This window comes from Tachypleus tridentatus, chromosome 10 (genome assembly GCF_004210375.1).
Source record: "Tachypleus tridentatus isolate NWPU-2018 chromosome 10, ASM421037v1, whole genome shotgun sequence".
NCBI lineage: Eukaryota > Metazoa > Arthropoda > Merostomata > Xiphosura > Limulidae > Tachypleus > Tachypleus tridentatus.
The window spans coordinates 116,542,536-116,569,678 of NC_134834.1; the positions used below are offsets into that span (position 1 = coordinate 116,542,536).

Here is a 27,143-nt window from a genome sequence, read left to right on the forward strand (position 1 = left end):
TTGTTGAAATGTATCAAGGGGCAACTACTACAGGGTGTTCTGAAAGTCACTGTGCACTTATATATTTATTAACAGACATGTTTCAATATAGAATACAGGAGTTAAATATGAATGACAATTATAAACAGTGTTGAAAGAGACCCCCGTTTACATCAATACAGGCCTGGATCCTTCTTATTTTGTTCCTAAACACTGCTATCAGTTGCTGGCTTGAAATAGACTGAATAAAATATGATTACAAAATTGCACAGTGACTTTCTGAACATCCTGTAATATATGATAAGACAAAATATTAGACTGAACAACTGTATGAAGCAGGAAGTACCTTTCATACGTCTGATCTGGTTTCATGTAATTGGTTGTCCATCCAACAGGGACACTTCAGGTCCAGTTTTATATACTGGTTATTATATATACTAGCAAATGCCCATTGAATTATTTCAATGGATATACAATGGTATTGTTCAGTGGGCCATTAACAACTGTATCATTCAATGTTATTTCAATAAGAAAAAAATCCATTGTATTTGTTGTTATAAGCAAAAGAGACTGACTGGAATACACTGTTGACAAATCTGTTTGGATTCATCCAGAACAATTAAAAATTCAATTCCTTAACTAGCTATAAGAATATTTTCTGTTGGATGTTACTGTTTCTTGTCAATTTACTGGGTACAAGAAAAGACCACTAATAAAGTAGTGCTTCCTGACAGTTCTTATTTCTACAAGAAGTGTTAAAAAGGAGTTCTTTTATTAAATCAATTTATTTGACTTGGTATAATAAAATGTAATACATGTATATAATAACAACATGAAAAATGTATAAACTGAATAACAACAAATATATGTTCCAGTTTTAATGGACTTGTTTACCTACTTTCTTGTATTTAAAAAATATTTCTTTACGTCAGAAGTTGGAATAAATCCCATTTTCCCCTGAAATTCCCTCAGAAAAAAACAAGGTTTTTAATAAGTTTTTCTCAGCTAAACTGTTCAGCCAAAAACAAAGATTGATGAACAAAGAAGTCTCAATAAATTTTAGGATGAATAATATTCCTGTAATGCATTCTTAAAAGTAAGCACTTTTATATAAAATTTTGTTTTCTATGAATAACTGTTCAGCAGACAGCGTGTGACAGATGAACATATATATAAATTTTCATACAGTTTGTTTTACACTGATCTTTAACTTTATGACACATTTACTACAGTTTGTTTGATTTTGATAAATTTTCCTGCATGCTCTACAGAATCTGTTGTATTAAGTTTGATATAAATCCTGCACTGTGGTGACAGTCCTGTAGAAAAGGTTTATGTTTGTAAGTACCGTGCAGATTGCTGACGAAGGGCATTTAAGAACGTGTCTGGGTGGAAAAGTTCTGACAGATCTAGAGTGTCTTGCAGAAGTGAGTCCGACTCAGTTTTCTGAAGCCACTTTTGGATGGCCAGTGCTCGACTCATGACACTACGTAAGTATTGTAGAGGATCATCCGATCCTTCCCACTTTTTCTGCCACTGAGTTGGAGTCTGTAAAAAAAAAAATTAACAAAGCAGAATTTTTGTTAAATTCTAAATAACTAATTATTTATTTTAAAACAGAATGTTAAATATGTCCAATGTAATAGAACATTAAAAACTTATCAGATATGTAGAAAATATTTGGTTTCTTATACTAATATGTGGATATACTTAATAATATTTCTATAGTTTAGTAACATTACACTATTATAAAAATTAAAGAAGTACAGTTATCTGTTTTAATAAAAAGTGACCAGTTATACATTTATTAGCTTATTTCAACTCACAAATACTTAATAAACTATTGTAAGATAACTAAAACTTTGTTTAACGAACATAAATATTTACTTTCTGTTACAGTAGAGATTAGCAATTTATTCTATCGTTTATATGCTATTATAATGGCTTTAATGGTCTTGTTTTGAAAATAATGACTTTATTGTTTGTCTTGGAATAGTCAAAGTGAAAAGCACTGATCATAATGAAACTATTTATAACTACAAAGTTGAAATACAAACTTAATATCACCTTACTTCTCCTAAACAATCACTTACTTCATAATTGTATCTACACGTCCTGTTTTTATAAACTTACTGAAACACAAACTCAGTTCTACAAAGTTGAACTACAAACTTAATATCACCTTACTTCTCCTAAACAATCACTTACTTCATAATTGTATCTATACGTCCTGTTTTTATAAACTTACTGAAACACAAACTCAGTTCTACAAAGTTCACCTACAAACTTAATATCACCTTACTTCTCCTAAACAATCACTTACTTCATAATTGTATCTATACGTCCTGTTTTTATAAACTTACTGAAACACAAACTCAGTTCTACAAAGTTCACCTACAAACTTAATATCACCTTACTTCTCCTAAACAATCACTTACTTCATAATTGTATCTACACGTCCTGTTTTTATAAACTTACTGAAACACAAACTCAGTTCTACAAAGTTGAAATACAAACTTAATATCACCTTACTTCTCCTAAACAATCACTTACTTCATAATTGTATCTATACGTCCTGTTTTTATAAACTTACTGAAACACAAACTCAGTTCTACAAAGTTCACCTACAAACTTAATATCACCTTACTTCTCCTAAACAATCACTTACTTCATAATTGTATCTATACGTCCTGTTTTTATAAACTTACTGAAACACAAACTCAGTTCTACAAAGTTGAAATACAAACTTAATATCACCTTCCGTCTCCTAAACAATCACTTACTTCATAATTGTATCGACACGTCCTGTTTTTATAAACTTACTGAAACACAAACTCAGTTCTACAAAGTTCACCTACAAACTTAATATCACCTTACTTCTCCTAAACAATCACTTACCTCATAATTGTATCTACACGTCCTGTTTTTATAAACTTACTGAAACACAAACTCAGTTCTACAAAGTTGAAATACAAACTTAATATCACCTTACTTCTCCTAAACAAACACTTACTTCATAATTGTATCTATACGTCCTGTTTTTATAAACTTACTGAAACACAAACTCAGTTCTACAAAGTTCACCTACAAACTTAATATCACCTTACTTCTCCTAAACAATCACTTACTTCATAATTGTATCTATACGTCCTGTTTTTATAAACTTACTGAAACACAAACTCAGTTCTACAAAGTTGAAATACAAACTTAATATCACCTTCCGTCTCCTAAACAATCACTTACTTCATAATTGTATCGACCGTCCTGTTTTATAAAACTTACTGAAACACAAACTCAGTTCTACAAAGTTCACCTACAAACTTAATATTACCTTACTTCTCCTAAACAATCACTTACTTCATAATTGTATCTACACGACCTGTTTTTATAAACTTACTGAAACACAAACTCAGTTCTACAAAGTTCACCTACAAACTTAATATTACCTTACTTCTCCTAAACAATCACTTACTTCATAATTGTATCTACACGTCCTGTTTTTATAAACTTACTGAAACACAAACTCAGTTCTACAAAGTTCACCTACAAACTTAATATGACCTTACTTCTCCTAAACAATCACTTACTTCATAATTGTATATACACGTCCTGTTTTTATAAACTTACTGACACACAAACTCAGTTCTACAAAGTTCACCTACAAACTTAATAATACCTTACTTCTCCTAAACAATCACTTACTTCATAATTGTATCTATACGTCCTGTTTTTATAAACTTACTGAAACACAAACTCAGTTCTACAAAGTTGAAATACAAACTTAATATCACCTTCCGTCTCCTAAACAATCACTTACTTCATAATTGTATCTACATCGTCCTGTTTTATAAACTTACTGAAACACAAACTCAGTTCTACAAAGTTCACCTACAAACTTAATATTACCTTACTTCTCCTAAACAATCACTTACTTCATAATTGTATCTACACGGCCTGTTTTTATAAACTTACTGAAACACAAACTCAGTTCTACAAAGTTCACCTACAAACTTAATATCACCTTACTTCTCCTAAACAATCACTTACCTCATAATTGTATATAAACTTACTGAAACACAAACTCAGTTCTACAAAGTTCACCTACAAACTTAATATCACCTTACTTCTCCTAAACAATCACTTACTTCATAATTGTATCTACGGCCTGTTTTATAAACTTACTGAAACACAAACTCAGTTCTACAAAGTTCACCTACAAACTTAATATTACCTTACTTCTCCTAAACAATCACTTACTTCATAATTGTATCTACACGGCCTGTTTTTATAAACTTACTGAAACACAAACTCAGTTCTACAAAGTTCACCTACAAACTTAATATCACCTTACTTCTCCTAAACAATCACTTACTTCATAATTGTATCTACACATCCTGTTTTTATAAACTTACTGAAACACAAACTCAGTTCTATAAAGTTCACCTACAAACTTAATATCACCTTACTTCTCCTAAACAATCACTTACTTCATAATTGTATCTACACATCCTGTTTTTTTAAACTTACTGAAACACAAACTCAGTTCTATAAAGTTCACCTACAAACTTAATATCACCTTACTTCTCCTAAACAATCACTTACTTCATAATTGTATCTACACATCCTGTTTTTATAAACTTACTGAAACACAAACTCAGTTCTACAAAGTTCACCTACAAACTTAATATCACCTTACTTCTCCTAAACAATCACTTACCTCATAATTGTATCTATACGTCCTGTTTTTATAAACTTACTGACACACAAACTCAGTTCTACAAAGTTCACCTACAAACTTAATATCACCTTACTTCTCCTAAACAATCACTTACCACATAATTGTATCTACACGTCCTGTTTTTATAAACTTACTGAAACACAAACTCAGTTCTATAAAGTTCACCTACAAACTTAATATCACCTTACTTCTCCTAAACAATCACTTACCACATAATTGTATCTACACGTCCTGTTTTTATAAACTTACTGAAACACAAACTCAGTTCTACAAAGTTGAAATACAAACTTAATATCACCTTACTTCTCCTAAACAATCACTTACTTCATAATTGTATCTATACGTCCTGTTTTATAAACTTACTGAAACACAAACTCAGTTCTACAAAGTTCACCTACAAACTTAATATCACCTTACTTCTCCTAAACAATCACTTACTTCATAATTGTATCTACACGTCCTGTTTTATAAACTTACTGAAACACAAACTCAGTTCTACAAAGTTCACCTACAAACTTAATATCACCTTACTTCTCCTAAACAATCACTTACTTCATAATTGTATCTACACGTCCTGTTTTTATAAACTTACTGAAACACAAACTCAGTTCTACAAAGTTCACCTACAAACTTAATATCACCTTACTTCTCCTAAACAATCACTTACTTCATAATTGTATCTACACGTCCTGTTTTATAAACTTACTGAAACACAAACTCAGTTCTACAAAGTTCACCTACAAACTTAATATCACCTTACTTCTCCTAAACAATCACTTACTTCATAATTGTATCTACACGCCTGTTTTATAAACTTACTGAAACACAAACTCAGTTCTACAAAGTTCACCTACAAACTTAATATCACCTTACTTCTCCTAAACAATCACTTACCTCATAATTGTATATAAACTTACTGAAACACAAACTCAGTTCTACAAAGTTCACCTACAAACTTAATATCACCTTACTTCTCCTAAACAATCACTTACCTCATAATTGTATCTACACGGCCTGTTTTTATAAACTTACTGAAACACAAACTCAGTTCTACAAAGTTCACCTACAAACTTAATATCACCTTACTTCTCCTAAACAATCACTTACTTCATAATTGTATCTACACGGCCTGTTTTTATAAACTTATTGAAACACAAACTCAGTTCTACAAAGTTCACCTACAAACTTAATATCACCTTACTTCTCCTAAACAATCACTTACTTCATAATTGTATCTACACATCCTGTTTTTATAAACTTACTGAAACACAAACTCAGTTCTATAAAGTTCACCTACAAACTTAATATCACCTTACTTCTCCTAAACAATCACTTACTTCATAATTGTATCTATACGTCCTGTTTTTATAAACTTACTGAAACACAAACTCAGTTCTATAAAGTTCACCTACAAACTTAATATCACCTTACTTCTCCTAAACAATCACTTACCTCATAATTGTATCTATACGTCCTGTTTTTATAAACTTACTGAAACACAAACTCAGTTCTATAAAGTTCACCTACAAACTTAATATCACCTTACTTCTCCTAAACAATCACTTACCTCATAATTGTATCTACACATCCTGTTTTTATAAACTTACTGAAACACAAACTCAGTTCTACAAAGTTCACCTACAAACTTAATATCACCTTACTTCTCCTAAACAATCACTTACCTCATAATTGTATCTATACGTCCTGTTTTTATAAACTTACTGACACACAAACTCAGTTCTACAAAGTTCACCTACAAACTTAATATCACCTTACTTCTCCTAAACAATCACTTACCACATAATTGTATCTACACGTCCTGTTTTTATAAACTTACTGAAACACAAACTCAGTTCTATAAAGTTCACCTACAAACTTAATATCACCTTACTTCTCCTAAACAATCACTTACCACATAATTGTATCTACACGTCCTGTTTTTATAAACTTACTGAAACACAAACTCAGTTCTACAAAGTTGAAATACAAACTTAATATCACCTTACTTCTCCTAAACAATCACTTACTTCATAATTGTATCTATACGTCCTGTTTTTATAAACTTACTGAAACACAAACTCAGTTCTACAAAGTTCACCTACAAACTTAATATCACCTTACTTCTCCTAAACAATCACTTACTTCATAATTGTATCTACACGTCCTGTTTTATAAACTTACTGAAACACAAACTCAGTTCTACAAAGTTCACCTACAAACTTAATATCACCTTACTTCTCCTAAACAATCACTTACTTCATAATTGTATCTACACGTCCTGTTTTATAAACTTACTGAAACACAAACTCAGTTCTACAAAGTTCACCTACAAACTTAATATCACCTTACTTCTCCTAAACAATCACTTACTTCATAATTGTATCTACACGTCCTGTTTTATAAACTTACTGAAACACAAACTCAGTTCTACAAAGTTCACCTACAAACTTAATATCACCTTACTTCTCCTAAACAATCACTTACTTCATAATTGTATCTACACGCCTGTTTTATAAACTTACTGAAACACAAACTCAGTTCTACAAAGTTCACCTACAAACTTAATATCACCTTACTTCTCCTAAACAATCACTTACCTCATAATTGTATATAAACTTACTGAAACACAAACTCAGTTCTACAAAGTTCACCTACAAACTTAATATCACCTTACTTCTCCTAAACAATCACTTACTTCATAATTGTATCTACACGGCCTGTTTTATAAACTTACTGAAACACAAACTCAGTTCTACAAAGTTCACCTACAAACTTAATATTACCTTACTTCTCCTAAACAATCACTTACTTCATAATTGTATCTACACGGCCTGTTTTTATAAACTTATTGAAACACAAACTCAGTTCTACAAAGTTCACCTACAAACTTAATATCACCTTACTTCTCCTAAACAATCACTTACTTCATAATTGTATCTACACATCCTGTTTTATAAACTTACTGAAACACAAACTCAGTTCTATAAAGTTCACCTACAAACTTAATATCACCTTACTTCTCCTAAACAATCACTTACTTCATAATTGTATCTACACATCCTGTTTTTTTAAACTTACTGAAACACAAACTCAGTTCTATAAAGTTCACCTACAAACTTAATATCACCTTACTTCTCCTAAACAATCACTTACTTCATAATTGTATCTACACATCCTGTTTTATAAACTTACTGAAACACAAACTCAGTTCTACAAAGTTCACCTACAAACTTAATATCACCTTACTTCTCCTAAACAATCACTTACCTCATAATTGTATCTATACGTCCTGTTTTATAAACTTACTGACACACAAACTCAGTTCTACAAAGTTCACCTACAAACTTAATATCACCTTACTTCTCCTAAACAATCACTTACCACATAATTGTATCTACATCGTCCTGTTTTATAAACTTACTGAAACACAAACTCAGTTCTATAAAGTTCACCTACAAACTTAATATCACCTTACTTCTCCTAAACAATCACTTACCACATAATTGTATCTACACGTCCTGTTTTATAAACTTACTGAAACACAAACTCAGTTCTACAAAGTTGAAATACAAACTTAATATCACCTTACTTCTCCTAAACAATCACTTACTTCATAATTGTATCTATACGTCCTGTTTTTATAAACTTACTGAAACACAAACTCAGTTCTACAAAGTTCACCTACAAACTTAATATCACCTTACTTCTCCTAAACAATCACTTACTTCATAATTGTATCTACACGTCCTGTTTTTATAAACTTACTGAAACACAAACTCAGTTCTACAAAGTTCACCTACAAACTTAATATCACCTTACTTCTCCTAAACAATCACTTACTTCATAATTGTATCTACACGTCCTGTTTTTATAAACTTACTGAAACACAAACTCAGTTCTACAAAGTTCACCTACAAACTTAATATCACCTTACTTCTCCTAAACAATCACTTACTTCATAATTGTATCTACACGTCCTGTTTTATAAACTTACTGAAACACAAACTCAGTTCTACAAAGTTCACCTACAAACTTAATATCACCTTACTTCTCCTAAACAATCACTTACTTCATAATTGTATCTACACGGCCTGTTTTTATAAACTTACTGAAACACAAACTCAGTTCTACAAAGTTCACCTACAAACTTAATATCACCTTACTTCTCCTAAACAATCACTTACCTCATAATTGTATATAAACTTACTGAAACACAAACTCAGTTCTACAAAGTTCACCTACAAACTTAATATCACCTTACTTCTCCTAAACAATCACTTACTTCATAATTGTATCTACACGGCCTGTTTTTATAAACTTACTGAAACACAAACTCAGTTCTACAAAGTTCACCTACAAACTTAATATCACCTTACTTCTCCTAAACAATCACTTACTTCATAATTGTATCTACACGGCCTGTTTTTATAAACTTATTGAAACACAAACTCAGTTCTACAAAGTTCACCTACAAACTTAATATCACCTTACTTCTCCTAAACAATCACTTACTTCATAATTGTATCTACACGTCCTGTTTTATAAACTTACTGAAACACAAACTCAGTTCTATAAAGTTCACCTACAAACTTAATATCACCTTACTTCTCCTAAACAATCACTTACTTCATAATTGTATCTATACATCCTGTTTTATAAACTTACTGAAACACAAACTCAGTTCTATAAAGTTCACCTACAAACTTAATATCACCTTACTTCTCCTAAACAATCACTTACCTCATAATTGTATCTACACATCCTGTTTTTATAAACTTACTGAAACACAAACTCAGTTCTATAAAGTTCACCTACAAACTTAATATCACCTTACTTCTCCTAAACAATCACTTACCTCATAATTGTATCTACACATCCTGTTTTTATAAACTTACTGAAACACAAACTCAGTTCTACAAAGTTCACCTACAAACTTAATATCACCTTACTTCTCCTAAACAATCACTTACCTCATAATTGTATCTATACGTCCTGTTTTTATAAACTTACTGACACACAAACTCAGTTCTATAAAGTTCACCTACAAACTTAATATCACCTTACTTCTCCTAAACAATCACTTACCACATAATTGTATCTACACGTCCTGTTTTTATAAACTTACTGAAACACAAACTCAGTTCTATAAAGTTCACCTACAAACTTAATATCACCTTACTTCTCCTAAACAATCACTTACCACATAATTGTATCTACACGTCCTGTTTTTATAAACTTACTGAAACACAAACTCAGTTCTACAAAGTTCACCTACAAACTTAATATCACCTTACTTCTCCTAAACAATCACTTACTTCATAATTGTATCTACACGTCCTGTTTTTATAAACTTACTGAAACACAAACTCAGTTCTACAAAGTTCACCTACAAACTTAATATCACCTTACTTCTCCTAAACAATCACTTACTTCATAATTGTATCTACACGTCCTGTTTTTATAAACTTACTGAAACACAAACTCAGTTCTACAAAGTTCACCTACAAACTTAATATCACCTTACTTCTCCTAAACAATCACTTACTTCATAATTGTATCTACACGCCCTGTTTTTTATAAACTTACTGAAACACAAACTCAGTTCTACAAAGTTCACCTACAAACTTAATATCACCTTACTTCTCCTAAACAATCACTTACTTCATAATTGTATCTACACGGCCTGTTTTTATAAACTTACTGAAACACAAACTCAGTTCTACAAAGTTCACCTACAAACTTAATATCACCTTACTTCTCCTAAACAATCACTTACTTCATAATTGTATATAAACTTACTGAAACACAAACTCAGTTCTACAAAGTTCACCTACAAACTTAATATCACCTTACTTCTCCTAAACAATCACTTACTTCATAATTGTATCTACACGGCCTGTTTTATAAACTTACTGAAACACAAACTCAGTTCTACAAAGTTCACCTACAAACTTAATATCACCTTACTTCTCCTAAACAATCACTTACTTCATAATTGTATATAAACTTACTGAAACACAAACTCAGTACTAACACAAAAGCAAACTGAAATAAATAACAGCCTGACACAAACACTTTGTTCTAAGGTGTAAAAAAACGTTTAGTAATTTCCCCAAAACTGAAAATGTGTCGTTTTTTTCTTTCAAAGGAAAATAACCTGCGTATTATTTTAGAAACTGAATACAACTTTAAGATACATATGGAGAAGTGAATTATATTCAAAAACTTACCAGAAATGGTAATAACTTTATCTAATACTTACATTCATTAATTATTTCTGATGCCAATGTATATAAAGCATTTAAGTACATGCTTCTTATAAAATATGTACAAGTTACAACAACTGATCATATACAGAGACATAGAAGTATATCATATATTGTTAGAAGGAATGAGTTTATATGACAGTTTCTTTATTCTCACAGTTTTATAGATTACATCTTAATTGATTAAACACACATAAATAGAGAAAGACTAGTTTACCTCATGTTGTAACAAGGAAGAAGCCAGTGTCCGAGTATCTTTATTTAGAAGGATAGTTCCACGGATTACTTTACTCACTGCAGCAAGAGATGCATGAATACTTTGTACGAGACGAATTCCATTGTAATGTTCCAAACGAACAAATGTCACCACTGGCAGCTCTGATCCTGCATTTTCTACAGGTGGAGCCACTTTCATTTGAATCAGCTGAGATCCCTATAGAGATTCATTATATAGCATGTCTTACACCATTTCTATCTACTAACAAAGTATCCTGGCTTTCTTTCACTGTTTATGAAAAATATTTTCACAGAAAATATTTCTGTTTTCTTTTATATCAAATTAAATCTAAATCTCAGAGGAAACAAAAACTCACAGAAAAAGACATCATTTTACATAATACAAAGAAAATATTCAGAGCAATTGTGGATTAATAATTCAAAAATGCATCAGGAACATCACAAAATAACTCTTTATAACATATATCTCATATTACATACAGTAAAACAGTCATAATATATGTATTATGTAAATAGTCTTGTAATTATACTAGTTTATATAGGGTGGTAAAAATGGATATTGGCTGTACACTGATTTATATATGGTTGTAAAGAAAGACTTTGGGTGTATACTGGTTTATATAGGATTGTAAGGAAGGATCCTGACTGCATACTGGTTTATATAGGGATGTGAAGAAGGATCCTGGCTGCATATTGGTTAAAACAATGTTGTAAAGAAGGATCCTGGCTGCATACTGAATCAAATAGGGTCATAAAGAAGGATCTTGGCTGTATGTTGATTTATGTAAATTACATATTGTGGATAATGCTCTTACCTTCATGGTTCTGTGTGTGTGTGAAGAATCTTCTTAACTATAAGGATCTGTGTATCTGTAAAGAATGTTATGGACAAAATGGTTCTGTGTGTGTAAAGAATGTTAAGGACTAATGGTTCTGTGTATCTGTAAAGAATGTTATGGACTAAATGGTTCTGTGTGTGTAAAGAATGTTATGGACTAAATGGTTCTGTGTGTGTAAAGAATGTTATGGACTAAATGGTTCTGTGTGTGTGTAAAAATGTTATGGACTAATGGTTCTCTGTGTGTAAAGAATGTTATGGACTAATGGTTCTCTGTGTGTAAAGAATGTTATGGACTAAATGGTTCTCTGTGTGTAAAGAATGTTATGGACTAATGGTTCTCTGTGTGTAAAGAATGTTACAGACTAAATGGTTCTGTGTGTGTAAAGAATGTTATGGACTAATGGTTCTATGTGTGTAAAGAATGTTATGGACTAATGGTTGTGTGTGTGTAAAGAATGTTATGGACTAAATGGTTCTGTGTGTGTAAAGAATGTTATGGACTAAATGGTTGTGTGTGTGTAAAGAATGTTATGGACTAAATGGTTCTGTGTGTGTAAAGAATGTTATGGACTAAATGGTTCTGTGTGTGTAAAGAATGTTATGGACTAAATGGTTCTGTGCATGTAAAGAATGTTATGGACTAATGGTTCTGTATGTGTAAAGAATGTTATGGACTAAATGGTTGTGTGTGTGTAAAGAATGTTATGGACTAAATGGTTCTGTGTGTGTAAAGAATGTTACAGACTAATGTTTCTGTGTGTGTAAAGAATGTTATGGACTAATGGTTCTGTATGTGTAAAGAATGTTATGGACTAAATGGTTCTGTGTGCATGAATTTTCTTGACAGTACTTCTAATACTTTATAAACATATCTACTTAGATATAAAGAACCCATGTATCTTATGATTATAAAAGGTATTTCACATACCTGATTCAATTTCTTCCACAGATTTAGAATTGGGGACAGTTCAGTACTCCAGCGATGGATATCAAATTTTGCAACTGCTTCAACAGAACGCATCAACAGCTTCAACTGGGATATCACCTGGCTGCTGATGATACGTTGTGCTGACCTCTCAATGTTGGCTGGTAGACCAAAATATGCAGGGTTATCCACATCTGGTAACTTGCGAATAATGTGAAGGTATTCCTGTAGCAAATAGATAACGGAATCAAATACACATCTAACTTAGTTCTTGATGAAGAGAAACCCACTTGAAATAAAAATGTATCTCAGAACAGCTAGTATAAGTATTAACACTTTTACTGATAAGGAGAGAACAATGTTTCATCTTCAGGTTAAGAAAGAGAGAGTGTTTGAATGTGACCATTGATGGACATGTCTTAGGGATGAGAGTATAAATGGGTACAGGATTGTAGGGGGCGTTGAATGTTAATACTAGGTTATTAATTAGTATAGGTATAAAGGTGTTCCTTTATATTGGTTTAATTTTAGTTTTAGTTGTTGTATAAGTAAGGCTTCTTTGAATTTGTGTTTGTTTCTATTTATTTCTGTACTTAGTATCTGGGTGTTATCCATGGTTATGTTGTAATTATTTTATTTGCAGTGTTCAAAAACATGTCAAGGTGACTTTTTGTGTTCTTTGAATCTGGTTTCCACTTTTCTGCTCGTTTCTCCATTATAGAAGTCGTGGCAGTTGTTGCATTGTATTTTGCAAATTATATTACTGTTGTGTTTGTCAGTGTAGTTTTTACATAGCATGGGCTTTAGTTTTGTAGAAAGTTTTTGAATAAATTTGGTATTTACTGGAATGTTGTGTTTTAAGTTTTTTTTCCAAATATTGGTTATTTTTTCACTGATGTCTGAAACATAGTATGCAGCAGTATAAGGTTTTGTAGTTTGTTGTGTCTTGTGATTTATTGTTGTTGGTCTAGGTGTGTACATAAAATGTTTTCCACGGTTTTTTGAGTAAATCTGTTGATGTTGATGAAGTGTTGTTTTATTTTGTTGATTTTGTGGTTAATTTTATGGGTGAGCACAGTGTTGTGGCTGTGTTTATTTGGTTTCTTGCTATGTTGAGTTTTTGTTTTGCTTCATGTGCTGAGTCCCAGGTAATGTATAATCCAGTATAGCTCCAACACTCCCTACAATTCTGTATTAGTTTATACTCTTGTCCCTAAGATGTGTGTCCAGCAACGGTCAATTGCAAACTCTGTTAATTAACCTGAAGATGACCTAGGAAGGTTGAAACATTCTTCTGTATTTTACTGGAATAAAAGTCTTAGTGCCCTTACCAGCTGTTCTGAGATACACTTCTAACTTACATCATATGGAGAGATATTTTGTGGCAAATAGTTTACAAAGTTGAATACAGTTCTAAATTACAAATATTTCTGTGGCAAATAACGAATAAAAACCCTATAACCTATTTTACCCATTTCTATTAAGATTTATTGAACCTACATGTTTTTCTAACATCCTGTCTGTAGCACACAATATAAGGAAAGATGTTCCTGTTGCAAATAGTTTACTGAGAAGAACACAATTCTAAATCATAAACTGTTTATTTAGGAGTTTCCATACTATATCTTCCCATACATTATCTTCACAAAAATTCTGCAAGCTTTCAGCAGTTATTAAGAGTCATTTATAGACAAAAAATCAGGAGTTTTAATAAAATATTTTCATGAAAAATTCTCTGTTGAATATATGCAGTTAAAGCATTGACTGCTCTGAGTGCTGAGTGATTTTTCACATGAAAACACACTTTTCTTTTAAACATCTCAAGTTTCATGTGCATAACCTCCTAAATAAACTTAAAACATTTTCTCAGTAAACCTTTATACCTTATCTCTTACTTTATCTACCCAAAATGAGTGTGGTAAATTTGATCACACATGTAACCATATAAGGAAATACAAAATAAACCTAAAGTACCCTTTCTGTTCAGTCAAGATCAATTTATATCTCAGAAATTTAGTTTTTTTTAATAAATCCTTATTTAAGTTAAAAGAAAATATTCACTTTGTCAGTGTTTGCTTAGACCAACTACCATTAAATCATAGAAGGCTGAGAACAAACTATCATAATAAAAAATTCAAACAGTGAAGGAAAGTAACTGATAATTATAATCATAAGAAATGTTATTTTTGTTTAGTAAACATACACTTATCTTTAGAGAAAAGCAGAACAATCACAGAAAAACTAAATTGTAATGATCACAAGTGAGACTTCACAGAATGACACAGAAATGAAGGTTTGAACTTTTCTTTTTCATTGTTCTTTCAAAATCAGATAAGTTTTACATTTGGGAAACTAGTTCCAACACAGGTGATGATGTGAAACTAAAGAGGAAACAAATATGCCAAAAATAGTTGATTAAATATCCACATTTCTGATAGATTTTCCTACTTACTGTAGTTTTTCATGAACACTACTACATATGGTGTTGTGTTTTCTTATGACAATGACAAAATATTAAAATATTTTTAAGTTAAAAGTGTTAAAAGATAATAATGATTATTATACTTAAATTTTGAAACTTTATACTTGAAAGTTCAAAGATTCTCATCTGTCTGGATAGGGTTAAAACTCTTAACAAAGAAAACTAAACAAGATCACATTATTACTGTAATGTTCAGTTTAAATTACAAAATGTTTAGCTTTCAACTAGAGCTAACAAAGTAATTCAAGGATAAAACTCGACTATTAATACATACAATCAAATAATATTTCTCTAAAAGGTTATAAGTACTATTCTTTGAATGTATTAAAAGTATATTATTTATTATAAATAACAAATCTCACCTTCTGTTTCGTGATAAAGTTTGGCAATATGTATTTTTACCTGGAGATAAGTTAATCACACTTTTAATTGTATTTGGGCACTAAGTCTCTGTAGTACAACACCTTTATTACTAAGAGCATCGAATTCATACATACATTAAGACCAATAAATATAAACCAAAAATAACTATTTAATACTTGAATACCTTTAAATTTTGGTGAATATTGATATAAACTAAAACTATTAAATAATTCATACCAATATATCTCACAGAAAGGTGATACTGTCAGGAAATAGTTAAAAACCAAAACCATTAAAGAAAACAGTTTCTCAAGATACAAGTTGGATTCTAACTAAGAACCGTTACAGAAGTTTTACTTTTATATCAGCGGACGTTGGTAGAATCACGTCCTTGGCCAAAGCTTGTTGACTGCGAGTTGTGCCAGAGATGACAGATGAGTCAAAAACTGCGGGTGTAATGAGTCAAGAACAGAAATATCAAAAGGATTATCCACTCGCCACCATAAATTGCATTGAGAAAGAGTCCATGAACAAAGTCCCATTGAATATCACGAGCTGTGGAAGTGAAACAAAGGTGTCTACATAAAACAAGCCAAGGAGCAAAGTTTTAATGAATTTCGTATTTGGTGAAGGAATATAATATTTATGTGAAACAACAGTCTTTCAACAAACTTCCACTAAATGCGTGAAATGAGGTAAAAAATTTATAATTTACATGAAATAAAAAAACAACAAAAAGTTTCACTGTCTCTCACATTCTATAAATTAAATATACATACATGAAACACAGTCTATTTAAAACATTTTAATACTCTGTAGTTCCCTCTAAACCAGCAATAACTTTATTACACTAAACTGTAGCTGTACGAAAACTAACACATGTTGGAACTCTAATTCTGTGTATATATCAAAATACTGTAAGATTCAAAGAATAATGAAAAGGTCTACTGAGAAACTATAGCTGTAGGTAAAATTACAATATGCTGGACCTTTAATTCAAGGTATAAGCTAAAAATACTGTAAGATTCTGGGAATAATGGAGAACTCTATTGATAAACTGTAACAGTAGGTAAAACTACTATATCCTTGAAATCTAATTGAATGTATAAAACAAACTACTGTAATATTCTAGTAATAATGAAGAGGTTTACTGAGAAACTGTAGCTGTAGGTAAAACTATGATATGCACAAACTCAATGTATAAAACAAACTACTGTAATATTCTAGGAATAATGGAGAGGTCTACTGAGAAACTGTAGCTATAGGTAAAACTATAATATGCACAAACTCAATGTATAAATTAAAATACTGTAATATTCTAGGAATAATGGAGAGTTAATATAAAAAACATCAAATCTATCATCTTTTATATAACAGGTTATACACGTAAATGTAATGAATTGGACATTGTAAAAAATGTAGAATTTAAGAAAGAATTATTTATTTTCATTAACATTATAAACAAAGGCAGTCATCTAAACTGTTTTGAGGTATTAAAGATACGGTGAGGAAAACTGGGAAAAACAGCAAATTGAAGAATACATTTATTTGTTTATTATATGAGACATCTTATTTTCAAATCTTTATATGAAAAGAAATCAAAGTATAGCTTATAAGGTTATAAGTACAGTGTAAGTTCACCTTTAGAAATGAAAACATTATAGTTTATGATAAATGTCATGAACGATTTTACTGGAGGTAAATAATTAAGTCAACAATCAATATTATACATCAGCATAATGAAATAAAGCTAGCCATATACAAACAAACCAGTGAGATCCATTACACTTATGTTTGACTCAACAATAACTCTGAGGGCTTATCATGTTAAAAAATGGGTTTTGATATTTGCAGTAGACACAAATAGCTATGTGCTTAATAACAAATGAATAATTTTAAAATACTTACTTGATGAACTGGTAACACGATCAATTACTTCTGTACTTGCTCGAAGGTCAGCAATATTGAATTCATAAAATTTAGTCCAGCCCTGAATCATATAACCAATGTGTTATTCATTATTAGATCCAAAGGAAGAAAACAAAAACAAAAGTTATGTTTAAACATAATAAAATCAAACAAGAGTAACTACTTATGGTCAATGATGAGAAGACATAAAAATATGGCTATTTATAAGAGAAATAACCTATTCACACCCACAATTCTCTGGAAATGTTAAAACAAATAATGAAAAATATGAAAACTTATGACATTTCTTTTATGATTACAGAAGTGAAGTTAGACAAATATATGTAGACAAAAAATTCTTGACATAAAAATATAGATATTGTATATTTAATGAAATGCTTAGCAAGAAAAGTGTTACTACTTAAAGAGTATAATATTCTTCTCTCACACCAGGTGGCCTACAACATTATTACAGTCAGACTTCAAAAGGAATCCTTCTAAAATCCAGAATGATCAGAAATCTAGATCACTTTCTATAGTGTAATGATCAACCTTAGTGTGCACATGAAAGCTGGTACAAAACTGATACCATTTTACAGAGTTACTAATCTAAAACCACAAAAATGTCCTGTTTACTCAGTATAAATAATGTCCTGTACTGGCTCCTTATCATGAGAAAAATTTTCATGTATGTTGGTCTATAAGTTTGAGACATGCAGGTGAAAACACAAAAAAACACACATACAAATGGACATAACTGAAAATCTCAAACATCCAGTACTAACTTTTAATTATTACTCTAAAATATCTTGATGTAAAACTTACTTCATAACACAGTCATTTCTATTGTACAATTTTTAATTTGTCTAATTAAAATTAAGTTAAAAGTTCTGGAGAGGAGTCACATAGAGAAAGATGTTATCATAAGTATCATGCTTATGTGTAATATATATAGACAGTGTATCCCCACTGCAATGTCAGTCCTACTTCTTCAGTCACCTCCAAAACCTAGGATACATTTTATAATTCCATGTTGTAGCTTCTACCCTAGGATCCTTTTTTGTTAAAAATGTGCACCATATTTAAAATAAAATTTCACATTAATGTGTTTAGGTGTATGGCTTGAAAATTTTATGGTTATAAAACACACACACGAATCACATATTAAAACGTTAAACATGGGGCAGTACTGATGTGACAAAAAATAGCTGTTTTTGTTGCAGCTGTCCATTAAGTTCTACTTTACTATACCAATAGAAATTAAGTGACCAGTTGAACTTGATACAATCATAATTGTTGTAAAACAAATGTCTTAATTTCATAAAAGTATGGTTTGTACAGTATAAATTGAAAAACAAATCAAAAGAAACCTGTGGAATATATGACCGACGTTCTTGAACAACTGCATGATACCAGGCCAAAGCAAAAAGAGCTTGAGAACGAACTATGTTTCCTCCTCTAGAGATAAAATCTGGTGTCCATGTCTCATAAGTTCTCAGAAGATTTTTTTTGATGCCTGGAGGAGACTAGAAAAAATAAGTCACAAATTTTATGTAAAAATTTTTACTTTTTATTTTATAAAAACTTTTGTTTTATAAACAAAACAGTAATGTACAAATATCTAATTACTAACAAAACAGTAATGTACAAATATCTAATTACTAACAAAACAGTAATGTACAAATATCTAATTACTAACAAAACAGTAATGTACAAATATCTAATTACTAACAAAACAGTAATGTATGAATATCTAAGTACTAACAAATCATGAAAGAAAATATTTTTAGTTTGGAAAGCTCTTTGTAAATTTGACTAATTATAAGTTAATTAGAAAGGAATCTGCTCAGTGTTAAAGGTTTTGAACATTTATGAAATAGCATGTGACATTAATACAAGAGTTAAAGTATTTGATATTTTATAACATGTTAGAATTCCAAGGACCGAGTAACTTACTTCATATGTGACTTTCAAGCACATCTGAAGAAGGATATGAGAAAATTCAGTACGGGCTTCTGAAGTGAGCCATAACCTAAATTTAGGGTGAGGTTGAAGAGAACTGATCTCCTGCAAATATCACAAGTGTATATATAGTCTTGAAACTTACAACCTTACAGAAACAATGCAAACCCTAGAAACACCTATTTTATCAATGCTTTCCTTTAAGAGATATAGAAGCTGTCTTCATTGAGTTAAAATAACATAATTCATTAGGAAACTAGAGTTGACTACTATTGTATCATTAAACAAAATGTTTAGTCACTGCCCAAGTTAACTAATCATAGAGGTGCCAATTAAACAATAAAAGTGACAATTAACAACAATGTATACTACACTACTAAACTAAACATGAAAGTAACAATTAACAACAATGTATACCACACTACTAAACTTAACATGAAAGTAACAATTAACAACAATGTATACCACACTACTAAACTTAACATGAAAGTAACAATTAACAACAATGTATACCACACTACTAAACTAAACATGAAAGTAACAATTAACAACAATGTATACCACACTACTAAACTTAACATGAAAGTAACAATTAACAACAATGTATACCACACTACTAAACTTAACATGAAAGTAACAATTAACAACAATGTATACCACACTACTAAACTTAACATGAAAGTAACAATTAACAACAATGTATGCCACACTACTAAACTTAACATGAAAGTAACAATTAACAACAATGTATACCACACTACTAAACTTAACATGAAAGTAACAATTAACAACAATGTATACCACACTACTAAACTTAACATGAAAGTAACAATTAACAACAATGTATGCCACACTACTAAACTTAACATGAAAGTAACAATTAACAACAATGTATACCACACTACTAAACTTAACATGAAAGTAACAATTAACAACAATGTATACCACACTACTAAACTTAACATGAAAGTAACAATTAACAACAATGTATACCACACTACTAAACTTAACATGAAAGTAACAATTAACAACAATGTATACCACACTACTAAACTTAACATGAAAGTAACAATTAACAACAATGTATACCACACTACTAAACTAAACATGAAAGTAACAATTAACAACAATGTATACCACACTACTAAACAACATGAAAGTAACAATTAACAACAATGTATACCACACTACTAAACTAAACATGAAAGTAACAATTAACAACAATGTATACCACACTACTAAACTTAACATGAAAGTAACAATTAACAACAATGTATACCACACTACTAAACTAAACATGAAAGTAACAATTAACAACAATGTATACCACACTACTAAACTTAACATGAAAGTAACAATTAACAACAATGTATACCACACTACTAAACTTAACATGAAAGTAACAATTAACAACAATGCATACCACACTACTAAACTTAACATGAAAGTAACAATTAACAACAATGTATACCACACTACTAAACTTAACATGAAAGTAACAATTAACAACAATGTATACCACACTACTAAACTTAACATGAAAGTAACAATTAACAACAATGTATACCACACTACTAAACTTAACATGAAAGTGAACAATTAACAACAATGTATATGCCACACTACTAAACTTAACATGAAAGTAACAATTAACAACAATGTATACCACACTACTAAACTTAACATGAAAGTAACAATTAACAACAATGTATACCACACTACTAAACTTAACATGAAAGTAACAATTAACAACAATGTATACCACACTACTAAACTTAACATGAAAGTAACAATTAACAACAATGTATACTACACTACTAAACTTAACATGAAAGTAACAATTAACAACAATGTATACCACACTACTAAACTTAACATGAAAGTAACAATTAACAACAATGTATACCACACTACTAAACTTAACATGAAAGTAACAATTAACAACAATGTTACTACACTACTAAACTTAACATGAAAGTAACAATTAACAACAATGTATACTACACTACTAAACTAAACATGAAAGTAACAATTAACAACAATGTATACTACACTACTAAACTTAACATGAAAGTAACAATTAACAACAATGTATACCACACTACTAAACTTAACATGAAAGTAACAATTAACAACAATGTATACCACACTACTAAACTTAACATGAAAGTAACAATTAACAACAATGTATACTACACTACTAAACTTAACATGAAAGTAACAATTAACAACAATGTATACCACACTACTAAACTTACATTGAAAGTAACAATTAACAACAATGTATACCACACTACTAAACTTAACATGAAAGTAACAATTAACAACAATGTATACCACACTACTAAACTTAACATGAAAGTAACAATTAACAACAATGTATACTACACTACTAAACGTAACATGAAAGTAACAATTAACAACAATGTATACCACACTATTAAACTAAACATGAAAGTAACAATTAACAACAATGTATACTACACTACTAAACTTAACATGAAAGTAACAATTAACAACAATGTATACTACACTACTAAACTTAACATGAAAGTAACAATTAACAACAATGTATACCACACTATTAAACTAAACATGAAAGTAACAATTAACAACAATGTATACTACACTACTAAACTTAACATGAAAGTAACAATTAACAACAATGTATACCACACTACTAAACTTAACATGAAAGTAACAATGAACAACAATGTATACTACACTACTAAACTAAACATGGAAGTAACAATTAACAACGTGTAATACACTACTGAAATGAACAGAAAAATAACAACTAATAAAAACACTATACACGTTTATTAAAGCTAACAAGAAAATCCCAATTAAGAAATGCTTACATTGTCCCCTTACTGAAAGTTTTAATTTTCCTGTACTGAAAATATATATCTGGTTAGGTACTTCACTGGAGAAACAAGATTAGTTAATACACATACATCGAACATTTACAGAAAAAACTACTGAAAGCCATGTTGAACATGAAATACAAAGAACTACATGCCTTACAGAAACAAAAAATGAACCTAGACTATTAAACCAGAGATTTATGGACTTATAAAAAGAAACATAAACCAAATCAACACAAGGAATGATAAGGACAAAAAGATCTGCTACAATAAAAAACAAGAAAAACTATGATACAAACAACAGAAAAGACACCAACCAAAAAACACCATTGACTAACCTCATAATTAACAGATCCGACTGACAATTAAACACAGACGAGATACATCTATTAACAAAGAACAATTGCACCTAGGTACCTCCTAAACTTGAAAATTAAAACATGTTTAGAAGACCTAGCCAGGAGACTTGTGATACTTTCCACAGAAAACAAAAACAACAAAAAACAACCAACAGAAAGAAAACAACTTTGACAATTCTATTGACATCCAACAGCCAAACTTCCCAGGTAAAATTAAAAATTAATATTTTCCAGAAACACCTAGAAACAACATCTTAAACGATTTTTTCAAAGAATTTTCTTAGAAAACCATCAACATAATTTCACAAAACAGAAAACTAAAAAATAACCTTACAAAAAGAGACATTAATTCCATTAAAAACATAAAACAAGACAAAAACATAAAAATTCTAAAAGCGGATAAAGGTAACGCGATAGTCATAACGAACACGAATGAATATATCCAAAAAATGAAGAACGTCCTATCAGACACTAACAAATTTAAAGCAATATACACAAAACACAAATGAACAAAATACTACTAAAAATGAAAAAACCAACACAATTTTAAAAACACTTTATTCCTACCTACACAACACCGACTCACACACTCCACAAATATACGACATCCCCAAACCTCATAAACCAGATTGTCCACTACAATCAATAATGTCCACATCCCTCTTTACAGAAGTCCCAACAACTGAAGCCTGCAAGATAGCCTTAAAACTCTATATCAGAGACCCTAACCCATCAATAGACCTTCCCAGCAACCCTCATAGAATTCATCACGATAAAGACAAACTTCATGTTCAACAACCAAAACTATATACAAACAAATGGTCTAAGCATGGGCAACCCAGTATCACCAGTTCTAGCCAATATTTTTATGACACAAGTTGAAACACAAGCAATTAATACAGCATTACATCCACCACTATACTGGTACAGATATATATACAGCATGATTGCGGAATTCACATCTACAGAAGACAGAATTATTTTTTTAATCACATTAACTCTATACATCCCAACATTAACTTCACATACTAAGAAAGCAAATAAACACAGCCATAAAACTATGCTCACCAGGTACAATTAACAACGAATTAGATAAAATAAAACAATACTTAAACCCTAAAACCATAGAAAATGTTATATGCACACACCTAGACAAAAAGCAAAATCAATTAACAAAAGAAAATATATCTCACGATTTAAAAAATCCCACAAAACCATATATTACCGACATCTGCATAGAACTAACCAAATTTGGCAAAAACTAGTAACAAAATATAACATTCCAGTTAATACTAAATTTATTCAAAAACCAGGCATAAAACTAAGGTCTATACTATGTAAAAACTACACTGACAAACACCACACCAACATTATTTATAAAATACAATGTGATAACTGCCACGACTTCTATATTGGAGAAACAAGTAGAAAAATGGAAACCAGATTCAAAGAACATAAAAAGTCACCTTCACACGTTTTCGAACACTGCAAATCAAATAAACAAAACATAACCATAGAAAACACCCAAATACTAAATAAAGAAACAAACATAAACAAATGCAAAATTAAAGAAGCCTTACTTATACAACAACTCAAGCCCAAAATAAAACAATATAAAGGAACATCTTTATACCTATATTAATAAATATATCCAACATCTAAGCATGCCCTCTACATTTCTAAACTCAATTACACAATGACCTTCAAACATGTGGTCAGTTACCTCTTTCTGTCTTTGTGAACTTGACGATGACCTAAGAAGGTTGAAATGTTGTTTGCTCCTCTATTAGTGCTTTCTCTACCCATACCATTCGTGTTTAAATATGTAAGCTTAGTTATTCTCATTCATCGCTGTCCCATATTTCTCATACTGTTTTATTACATATGCCACACCTTCCCTATTGAAATCAAGTGATCCCAGCATGTCTCTCATGTGACTTCCTCTATATACCTCTATTAACAATCAGTTTGAAGAATGGCAAACAATGGAAACACCAGAAGGAAGTGGAGGGAAAGACTGGGAACTGTTAGTGGAGGGAAGTACCTTTCGGAAATATATTTTCAGTACAGCAAGTTTATAACTTCTGATATGGTACTTCCCTTCTCTCACAAGATTAGCTAGAATCCCACGTTAATTAGGAGGAAAGACCAGTGCAAGGGACGAACATACAGATGAGAAAGTCAGTTACAAAGAGGGAAAACACACCACTTCTGATCCAGGTATACCTTCTGGCCAGGTGTGGAATGTTTAAAAATCAGGACTGAAGAGGAAAGAAGCACAAGAGGGAAAACACACCACTTCTGATCCAGGTATACATTCTGGCCAGGTGTGGAATGTTTAAAAATCAGGGCTGAAGAGGAAAGAAGCACAAGAGGGAAAACACACCACTTCTGATCCAGGTATACCTTCTGGCCAGGTGTGGAATGTTTAAAAATCAGGGCTGAAGAGGAAAGAAGCACAAGAGGGTAAACACACCATTTCTGATCCAGGTATACCTTCTGGCCAGGTGTGGAATGTCTAAAAATCAGGGCTGAAGAGGAAAGAAGCACAAGAGGGAAAACACACCACTTCTGATCCAGGTATACCTTCTGGCCAGGTGTGGAATGTTTAAAAATCAGGGCTGAAGAGGAAAGAAGCACATCCAAGTGGTAGAGAAAAATATTGTAACACAATCCCACAATAAGAATCATAACATGGATATGTGTGACACTGTAGAGTGTAGTGGACCATGCTCAGTAAGTGAACTGTATACAAAATCTCCTCAGGTTGGGGTGGATAACCAAAATATGCTCAAAGGTAAGATAAGAATCACACTGCCTCCACCTAAAACCCAAAAACTAAGAAATTGAGAACCATTCCAATTCCTGAATTATACACAGGAGTAGCTCTGACCTATTTGATCTAGGAATTTGATATGTGCTATGGAAAGGAAGTCTCTCAATCAAAGGAGTGAACTGTGTTTCAACTTCTCACTCTGTTGTATGGTTAATCAAAAATTGGAGGGTTACACCATCTATAAAAACAGAACATCACAATCCTACTCTGAACTTAATGGTTATAGCAATCTTATGTTAAACCCCTCCTGCAGTGTGCTTCCATAACTGACCACACCAGCAGCTTATCAGAACTGATAAGTGGCATGACTCCCATACTCCACTAGAAGATTAGGGAGAGTGTTATTGAGTTAGAGAAACTGAAGGAATGTCGACATCTTAGACAGTGAATTAAGTGATCATGGAACCCAATTTTGAAAAGCAGACCACACCTACTTATTCAAATGAGATATGACAGGGATGGGCAGCTATTCCATTCTGCTCTACCAATAAAGCACAAGGGCAGTATGATCAAGGATGGACCAATTTATAAAGCAAATATCACAAAGTTATTCATCTACATGTGATCCTGTAAAATACCCCATCTCAAAGATGTCATGCACAGCCAGGAAACTGAAAGCACTAGTCAATATGGTGTACAAAGAACAACTCATCACACAGTGAGACATATTTAATGATATAAAAAGTATTAATAAAGACTTACTCAGTGTCAGATTCACACTGACGTCTGAAGCACAGCCACAGGTGGAAGATGATATAAATAATGGGTGATGAATATGTTATGGTTGGCCCATGTACCCAACTGTAGGATTCTCTCCAAAGGCACATGAAGCAAGAGAAATGATGAGGTGTTGGATTTGATAAAAGGTAATACAGAACAAAGTACAGTGGGAAAGGGGTACTAGGGCAGGTGGACCAAATGACAAACTCAAGTGGTGGGGGTAAGAGGGGAGAGATCTCTGAATGAAGAGGAATGCCATGGGATAAAGAGAGAGAAACAGAAACCACAGAAGGAATTCGTGCTGGCAATATAACAATGAAGGGCATGCACAGGACACAGAAGTCTATCTATTGTGACAAAGGAAGGTATGAGAAATAAAGGGAAGAGAAACAGATGAATAGGAAAAATTGTTTTCATGAGCTGCTAAGATTTTGGGAAGGAAAGAATGATCTGAATATAGGATGTAGGTATGACAGTAAAGTGTGTGTGTGGCACTGATGTTGAACAAGTCAGATTGCATATGTCCACGGGTCAAAAGAAGAAAATATGCATTAAATGACAGGTGAAACAAAGAACATGAGGAAACAGGTTGAAATGGAAGTAATGTAAAGGAATGGACGACTACATTAATATCCCACTCCGAAAGAGCAGGTTACCAAG

General features: G+C 31.2%; 1 protein-coding gene and 1 long non-coding RNA gene across 3 annotated transcripts in view; one reads left to right on the top strand and one right to left on the bottom strand.

The window, feature by feature from the left end:
- LOC143230147 (cytoplasmic dynein 2 heavy chain 1-like) overlaps nucleotides 1-27,143 on the bottom strand; it is a 291,177-nt gene that overhangs the window by 7,466 nt on the left and 256,568 nt on the right. Inside the window, 9 exon segments of the mRNA XM_076463222.1 lie at nucleotides 1,328-1,527; nucleotides 11,201-11,416; nucleotides 12,990-13,211; nucleotides 16,189-16,277; nucleotides 16,280-16,327; nucleotides 16,330-16,386; nucleotides 17,740-17,821; nucleotides 19,110-19,265; nucleotides 19,696-19,806. Of these exon segments, the coding sequence (XP_076319337.1) occupies nucleotides 1,328-1,527; nucleotides 11,201-11,416; nucleotides 12,990-13,211; nucleotides 16,189-16,277; nucleotides 16,280-16,327; nucleotides 16,330-16,386; nucleotides 17,740-17,821; nucleotides 19,110-19,265; nucleotides 19,696-19,806 (1,181 nt within the window).
- On the top strand, nucleotides 1,337-13,149 carry LOC143230148 (uncharacterized). 2 transcript variants are annotated; one of them, XR_013016268.1, is made up of 3 exons: nucleotides 1,337-1,469; nucleotides 11,845-11,990; nucleotides 13,011-13,149. It is a non-coding gene; the product is annotated as an uncharacterized LOC143230148 (long non-coding RNA). The 2 variants fall into 2 exon arrangements; XR_013016267.1 differs by having other exon boundaries at nucleotides 11,886-11,990.